At 42.0% G+C, this 8,751-nt stretch overlaps 1 protein-coding gene across 1 annotated transcript in view; it reads left to right on the forward strand.

Moving 5' to 3' along the window:
* Positions 1-8,323, forward strand: part of Anxa5 (annexin A5) — a 34,418-nt gene extending 26,095 nt beyond the window's left edge. The window contains exons 9-13 of the mRNA XM_008827057.3: positions 3,396-3,489; positions 4,529-4,624; positions 6,571-6,629; positions 6,846-6,968; positions 7,840-8,323. Of these exons, the coding sequence (XP_008825279.1) occupies positions 3,396-3,489; positions 4,529-4,624; positions 6,571-6,629; positions 6,846-6,968; positions 7,840-7,902 (435 nt within the window). The 3' untranslated portion in view covers positions 7,903-8,323. The remainder of the gene's footprint in view (positions 1-3,395; positions 3,490-4,528; positions 4,625-6,570; positions 6,630-6,845; positions 6,969-7,839) is intronic.
* The last annotated feature ends 428 nt before the right edge of the window (positions 8,324-8,751 follow it).

Raw genomic sequence — 8,751 nt, forward strand, 5'->3', positions numbered from 1 at the left:
GTGGTTCTTGTCATTGAGCCCATTTATGTGATTTATGACGTTTATTGACTTACGTATATTGAACCATCCCTGCATCTCTGGAATAAAGCCAACTTGATCATGGTGGATGATCCTGTTGATGTGTGTCTGTATATGATTTGCAAGTATTTTATTGAGAATTTTTTCATCTATGTTCATTAAGGATATGGGTCTATGGGTTTCCTTTTTGGTTGTATCTTTACCTTGCTTGGGTATTAGAGTGGTGCTGGCTTCATAGAAAGAATTTGGAAGTTCTCCCTCCATTTCTATCTTTTTGAATAAATTAAATATTATTGGATGTAGATCTTCTTTCAATGTCTGATAGAATTCTGCTGTAAATCCATCTGGTCCTGGGCTTTTTTAGTCAGGAGGTTTTGTATTAGTGTGTCAATTTCTTTTTGTGTTATGGGTCTGTTTAAGCTGTTAATCTCTTCTTGGTTTAGTTTTGGTGGTTCCCATGCCTTTAGATATCTGTCCATTTCTTTTAGGTTTTCCTATTTAGTAGCGTATAGGTTTTTAAAGTATTCCCTTACAATGTTTTATATCTTTCTGGTGTCTGTTTTGATGTTTCCTCTTTCACCTCTGATTTTGTTGATTTGGAGGTGCTCTTTCTTTCTTTTGGTTAACTGCGTTAGTGGTCTGTCAATCTTGTTTATCTTTTCAAAGATCAGCTCTTGGATTTTTTGATTCTTTGTATTATTTTCTTTGTTTCGATTTCATTAATTTCTGTCCTGATTTTTGTTATTTCTTCTTGTCTGCTGGGTTTGGGTTTCATTTGTTGTTGCTTTTCACGTGTCTTGAGTTGCAATGTTAAGTCATTTGTGTTCTTTCTGAATTTTTTATGTAGGCACTTAGAACTATAAACTTCCCTCTAAAGACAGCTTTCAGCGTGCCCCAGAGGTTTTATTGTATTGTATTGTCCTTTTCATTTAGTTCCAGGAATACTTTTCTTTCTTAATTTCTCTTTTGACCCATTCATCACTCAGGAGTGTGTTGTTTAAGTCTCCATGTGTTCATGTGATGACTAGAGCTTCTTCTGGTATTGATTGTAAGTTTTACTGCATTGTGCCCCAGTATATGGTCGATTTTGGAGAAGGTTCCATGGGGTGCTGAGTAGAAAGTGTGTCGTTTGGTGCTTGGGTGGAATACTCCGTAGATGTCTGTTAGGTCCAGTTGGTACATGGTATTGTTTAATTCAGATGTCTCTGTTAACTCTCTGCCCTGTTGACCTATCTAATGGAGACAGTGGGGTCCCCTACTGTATTGAAGTCCCCTACTATTAATGAGTTGGGGTTAATCTGGTTCTTAAAGCCCTGTAGTATTGTTTTTATGAAGTTGGGTGCACCAGAGTTTGGTGAATATATGTTCACGATTGTAATATATTCTTGGTTTTTTGGTCCTTTGATCAGAATGAAGTGGCCCTCTTTATCTCTTCTCATTAGTTTTAGTTTAAAGTCTCTTTTGTCAGATATTAGAATTGCAACGCCTGCTTTTCTCTTAGTACTATTCGCTTGGTACGTTTTTTTCCATCCTTTCACCTTAAGATATAGTGCATGTCCTCGAAAGTGAGATGAGTTTCTTGCAGACAACAAAAAGATGGGTTTTGTTTCCTAATCCATTCATCTAGTCTCTATTTTTTGACTGGGGAGTTCAGTCCATTAATATTTAAAGGTATTAATGAAAGATATGTATTGAATCTTCTCATTTTTATTTCTGTTTACATTCTTGATATAGCGGTACTTTTCCACAGTTATACCTTCATTGAATTTCTTTCTGCAACCCCTTGGGTATAGTCATTCCTTTCTTCAGTGATGGCCCCAGCCTGAGAGGTCAGCCCAGGGGTCCAGTAAAGAGGCTGGGGGATTGTGTAGCCCAGGGAAGCAGAGGGAGTTGAGGGACGGACCAGGCCTAGAGTGCTCCTGGGGACCGTGAGAGGGGACTGGGTTGGTCTGGATTCAAAGGATCAGGAAGCAGTCGTGGTTCCCCCAGTGTGTGGGGCACCAGTACAGGGAATGGGACAGGACCCAGGCTAAGAGGAGAGACCGGCATGGGAGATGGGAGGGTGAATAAGGCTGGGGGAGTCAAGGCGCAGAGGGCACGATGAACTTATCCCCGAGAGAGGCCAGGGGGTTGTACAGGCCCAGGGAAGCAGAAGGAGGTGAGGGCTGGGCCCAGAGGGCTCCTGAGGACCTTGAGAAGGAACTGGGTCCAAGATGGAACTGGGTCTGTCTGGATGCAAAGGATCAGGAAGCAGTGGTGGCCCTGGGCTGAGAGCTCAGCTGTGGCATCCAGGAAACAGGCTGATGGGCCATGCAGCCCAGAGAAGCAGAGGGAAGTGAGGGTGGGGCCAGGCCCAGAGGGCTCCTGGGAACCTCAAGAAAGAACTGGGTTGGTCTGGATGCAAAGGATCAGGAAGCAGTGGTGGTTCCCTGATGTCTGGGGTGCCAAGATAAGGAATGGGACAGGACCCAGGCTAGGAAGAGGGATGGCAGGGGAGATGGGAGGGTAAGTGAGGCTGGGGTAGTCAAGGCAGCAAGGGCGCAATTGAGTTACCTCGGAGAGAGGCTGATGGGTCGTGCAGGCACAGGGAAGCAGAGGGAAGTCGGGAGATATAATTTAAAAATAGGCATAGAGTATCATAATCTAAGTGGTAAGCTACTGAGATGAAAGCTGCATCCATAGGAGGCCACTGCCATGCAATTCTGTTCTTGGCCCAACACGGATTCACCCTGTTAACTCAGAAAACTAAGAGGGTAAGACTACATGACACCAGAAAGACTGGCTGTATCTCAAGTACGCTCATATTTAGTAATGTTCCTGTCTAAATTTTGTAAGCTGGTACGTGAACATTGGAGAAAATTTATTTATTTTTAATGTCAAAAAGTAACTGGGTATTCAAGTGATTCCAGGAGTATTTATTAAGTGCCATATAGATGCTAAACACTGATGGCCTTCAACCTTTTCAAACTTCGCTGTGGCCTTCGGAATGTCCCACACATTTTATAGCTAACTGGTTCAGTCTCAGGTGTGAAGAGAAAATACGGAGTTTAGTCTTTGTCATGTGCCACTCCACAGATGTAGATTAAGCCCAGAAAAACAGAGGTAATTTCCCATTATTTCCCAACCTAAAAGAATAAAAAGATGTTCAACAGTGAGATGACTGGAACTTTCCAGCCTGTAGCTTTGCTCCTGAAAGGTGGGACATTCCAGTCAACATTTTGGAAAGATGAACTCCTGGGCCATTGCAGTACTTTTCATGTTGACCCATTAGCCTGCTGTGCACAGGCAGGTGGATTTGCTATTCAGGAAGTCAGTATGGGGACAGAGAGCAGGAAAGCTGGAGGACTGATTAACTCATCCAGGCTGGTTTGTTGCAGGCCTTGTTCCAGGCTGGAGAGCTGAAGTGGGGAACAGATGAAGAAAAGTTTATCACCATCTTTGGGACACGCAGTGTGTCTCATTTGAGAAGGGGTGAGTGAAAAAGTCTGTTTGAGGCAAATGCTTTGGGAAATTTGAGAAGTACATCCAGGTCTGACCAGATTCCTGCTCCAAAACAGAGACTTGGGGACAACACTGTTTTTACACGTTGACTCGGAGAAATCGCATCGTTGTCATCAGTGCTACTGTAGCGTTTACAAAACTCAACACACTTAGTATTCTATTCGCCTTTAGAGGTGGCAGGGGCAGCACAGAACACCAAGGGTGCCTCGCTCTGAGAACTCTCTCCTAGACACTGATGTCCAAGGCCACATTCTGTTAATGTATCTGTTCTCCTGGTGTCAGTTGAGAATGAGTTCTGTGGCAGGTCACAGAGAAAGTGAATTGACTTTAAAAATTGGGCTTTATTTCTGTAGGTAGGAGTCCATGGTCAGTTGGTAAGACTGGGATCTTTCTGGCTTTATGTTCTTCTGTCCTTTGTGCTTTGGGTTTCTTTCTCATGCTCATTTCTTCCTCTTCACAAGATGGTTGCCCTAGCTCTAGATAGGGTCATTTTTATAGCAAGAAGAAAGAGAAATCAGCCATACTTATCGACCACTTTTTATAAGGAAGGAGAAAGGCTTCTAAGAATCCCTCACAGCAGATTTACCTGTCAGTCTTATGGATTATAATTAGTGAGGGGGAGTGGGGGAGGGGAAGGCAAGAAATCAGTGCTTACACTGTTTAGAAGCTGGACATGGTGGTTTATGCCTGTAATCCCTTTTGGGGAAGCAGAGTCAGGAAGATCAAAAGTTCAAGGCTTGAGGCCAGCCTGTGTTTCTCTAGAAAGATCTTGTCACACAAAACAAAACAAAATTAAACTCAGTTTAAAAAACTAGTAAATGATACCGGGTACAAAGTAATCATTGTTTACGGCTTAGCACACAGAGGCTCTGATCAGACACAAGGCTCTTGTCAGCAGGGAAGGAGAAGGGATTTCTCTTTAATTAGATAATACCTGGTTAGAGTAAATACCTTCTTTCTGGAAAGAGTGCTCCTTCAGTGATTAATAAATTGTTTTCATTTTTTCTAGTGTTTGACAAATACATGACTATATCGGGATTTCAGATTGAAGAAACCATTGACCGGGAGACATCAGGGAACTTGGAGCAACTGCTCCTGGCTGTTGGTAGGTGATTTCAAAATATTTATTATGATATTAATTCATTTCATTCAGTTGAGGCCAAATATGAAAATAATGTTTCTTCATGCAAAGTTCAGGATGACATGAAACTGAATGAAGCAAACTCCTAAATTTGCATTTTGGAAGTTTGTATTGATATTGGAAATACATGAAGATCTGTTTAATTCACCCAATTATGTGTAAATACTAATATTATTAAAAATTTTGAAACTGCTAAAAATATTCCTATGACCCCCTGATGTTGTGGACATATTAGAGAGGCTTGCAGATGTGGCTTCTGATATGTATGGGATTTTCTAATTCATTTGAACTTTTGGGCAGGCTGAGAAATTAACATCTGGTTAGAAAAAAAAGCATTCTTTTGGTGTAGCAGAAGATGATAGTTGTTTTCAAATTAAATAATTTGGAGTTTTAAGTGATTAGAATAATCTGAGTAATTGGAGACCTCAGTACTTGTAGTTTTTATACAGTCTCCAAATCCAGAGTCCTGGAGTCCTGGTTTTCACATGGTCTGCAGGAAGCCTCTGTCCATCTTGTGAGCATTTGGTACTGAGCCCAGGCTTTATGTTTTCTGGAGAATGAGCTGAAGTTGTATAAGGATCAACATGAAGAGTAGCCATTCACCTGAACACACAGTCAGCAAACTTAGAGAGTAGTCTTTCATCTGAACACACAACCAATGAACTTCTAGAAACTTAACTCTTTTTTAATGACACACATAAATGTCATGACCTTTTAGTTACTGATAGTGGTTTATTTTTATTTTAGAATTTCATGCATGCATATAACATATTTTGATCAAGTCCACCTCCCACTTCTCCCCCCAAATTCCTCCCCTGTTCTTCTTCCCCCTCTTATGTGATGATCCCTGAGCTTTGAGTAGATGGAATATGATACAGATGTGCCATTTAGGCATGAGCACTCTGAAATCTCTTATTCCTTATACCACATTGAGCTGTTGTGGGTCTTTATGTTAATTGCTATCTACTGCCAAAAACCTTCTATGATAGGGGCTGAGAGATGTACTTATTTATAGGTATAATGATAAGTTAGTGTAATACTGTCCATTTAGCAGAATAGTAGTAATAAGCTCTCCCCTAGGGTCTGTGACCTACCTAGCATTGGGTTCTTGGTCCCATTAACAGTGCTAGGCATGAGTTTGTCTTATGGAGCAGGCCTTACATCTAATCAGAACGTGGTTGCTCACTCCCCAAATATTCGTGCCACTATTGCACCGGTAAGCATATCTCATCAGGCCAGACATTATCATGAGCTACAGGGTTCACAAAAAACTTAACACCTGAAGGATTGTTATTTTTGTTTACTGAAGAATTTTCATGTTAGGTTTCCTGAGCTGAATGGACTCAGGTCTGCACAGCCTTTAGCCTATATCAGTCACGGCATGTTCAGAGAAGAGAAGCTTTTCTGATGTCAGTCTGACTATCTCAACTGGAATGGTTAAGTCCAGGATGCTTATGTGAATTGTGTAGATTTCAAAGAATTTAGAGTTCAGAAAGTCCAAGCTTTTCCAAAGGTTTGATTGAGTGTATTCTTGTATTATTTGATTGACTGTCTTGGACTGAAAACTTCCAAGCCGCTTGTATAATTTATTGGTGATGAGGGTTGTGGCATGATAACCACCCAAATGCCAAAAAAAAAAAAAAAGAAGCTCAGAAAACAAAGGGGCATAGAGAAAACTCGAGCTTCTATTCCAGTCTTTCTACACCTGCGCAGACCTCCAAGGAAACCCAAGCCAGCGTTAAGAAACTAGCTGGTAAGGGAGCCTGAGCTGCTTGCACTGAGCAGCCCCTCAGCCTGTCTCCCATTTACACTTTCTGAGAAGCAGAGCTGAATGTGAGGCAGTGTTCTGATTGTGTCATTCTTCTCAAGTCTACTAGCTTCTCTTCTGCTCATTGTGTTTGTTTTCTTAGTGAAATCCATTCGGAGCATACCTGCCTACCTTGCAGAGACCCTCTACTATGCTATGAAGGTGAGTGAGCACCCTGAAGCTTCTAATGACTGTATCTTTCTAGTTACTGTCTTTCTCCATCTCTAAGTATACTTTAGATGACAAACTTGGAAATTTATGCCTTCTTAAAGCATGTATCCTATTTCTGCTAAGCTGCTGCGCTCCTACCTCAACTACTGAGATATTCGGTGCTGTATTTGAAGTTTTAATAATGCACCTCTCTTTTCTCTTTTACAGGGTGCTGGAACAGATGATCACACCCTCATTAGAGTCATGGTATCCAGGAGTGAGATTGATCTGTTTAACATCAGGAAGGAGTTTAGAAAGAACTTCGCCACCTCTCTCTATTCCATGATCAAGGTAGAACCTTGCTTTACATTGGAAACCCAAAGTTGACCACTGGGAAACATGCAGGAAATGGATGGAAGAATCCAGTTCTTATGTTGAATTTGAAATTCTGGTGGATGGGGCAGGAGAGATGGCTCATCAGTTAAGAGCACTGGCTACTCTTGTAGAGGACCTCAGTTCAGTTCACAGCACCCACATTGTGGCTAACAACTGTCTGAAACTCCAATTCCAGGGGATCTGACATCCTCTTCTGGCCTGCGAACATTGCACACACATGGTGCACTTATATACATGCAGGCAAAGCACTCATACACGTAAAATAAAAATAAAAATAATTCAAAATAAAATTCTAGTGGTAGAATTAGAACTAGGGGTTCTCAAGCCTAGCCAAATGTTTCCTGAAGAGATGGAGTAAGAGCTGGGGTATAGGCATTTTCAAGGCTCTCAGGGAACTTAGAGCCTAGCAGGTGACCTCAGTTTGGGTAAAGTGTTCTGAAGTTGTGTCTGAGGCGCAGTCACTGCATTCGGGAAGCTTCCCCCTTCCCCTTCCCCCATGCCATTTGTTAGCCACAGAGAAGAGTGTGATAAAAACTGGGAGTCTCTTTAGAAAGCTTGATTTTAGTGTAGTTGGAAAAGTTTCCCTGTTCTCTGTTTTATGCAGAAGAACATACTTCACGGTCATTGAGAGAACTGGGCCCTTAAGGGATAAAATTAGAAAGTTAAATTAAGACATATTGGTAGAAACTTCCCCCTGTAACATTCCTGATGTGAGAGTTATGTAGAAAAAAGTCATAGGAACAAAATTTATGACCAGATATTTCTTGATGTTTTATTTCCGGAGGCTTTTGTGAATCATCGAGTTAACAGTATGTTTGGGTTCCAGAGTGACACATCTGGGGACTATAAAAAAGCCCTGCTGCTACTCTGTGGAGGAGAGGATGATTAAGGAGCCATCTGGAGCCCCCTGTGCCTGCCATTCACCACCAGCTTTCTACTGTACATGTAGCTGCACTTTGTATGCCTAATGTGCTGCCTTATTTACACTAGCTGATGACCAAATGTCATTAAAGTAGTGGTGCTTCTTTCCAATCCTCACTGAGGCCTTCCCGCCTGAGTGTTGTGCTGACCTGCACTCATGTTCCTAAGTCTAATGTCTGAGTTATTCATATTTTCTATAAAGATATCAAATTTCTTTTAAAGCTTCATTTATATTGTGTTAATAACCATATTACCTTAACCGGAACCTTAGCCATGAAGTTGTGAACTCCTGGAAGTGCTGAGCCTGGCTTACTGCTATATTAGATCTGCAGAATTCTGGTGGTTGTATTCAAAAGATTAATGACAAATAAACATCCCCTTCCCCTGAATTCTGTGTGGGTATATGTTTAGAAAATCTGTCTAATGATGCTATCATTTTTCAAGTCAGGCAGTTGACAGAGGTGTTTGTTGAAAGCTGAATTTCCTCCTGGAGTGGGCTGAGGGAGAATGGAAATGTGATGAAGGGGGATGAGAGGGTCTCCCAGTGTGATGGGGCGAGAGGATGTCCTGGTGAGATGGGGAGAGGTGAGAGGGTCTCCTGGTGTGATTGAGGGGATGAAAGAATGTCCTGGTGTCATGATGGGGTGAGAGGGTCTCCTGGTGGAATAAGGTAGGAGCAGGAGACTCTCCTAGGATGATGGGTGGGAGGAGGCTAGATGGTCTCCTGGTTGGGATAAGAGCATAAGAAGATGTCCTGGTGTGATGAGGGGCGTGGTAAAAGAGTGTCCTGGTGGGATGAAGCATAAGAGGGTGTCCT

Source organism: Nannospalax galili, unplaced genomic scaffold, assembly GCF_000622305.1.
Source record: "Nannospalax galili isolate Female #2095 unplaced genomic scaffold, S.galili_v1.0 scaffold1173, whole genome shotgun sequence".
Classification (NCBI taxonomy): Eukaryota; Metazoa; Chordata; class Mammalia; order Rodentia; family Spalacidae; genus Nannospalax; species Nannospalax galili.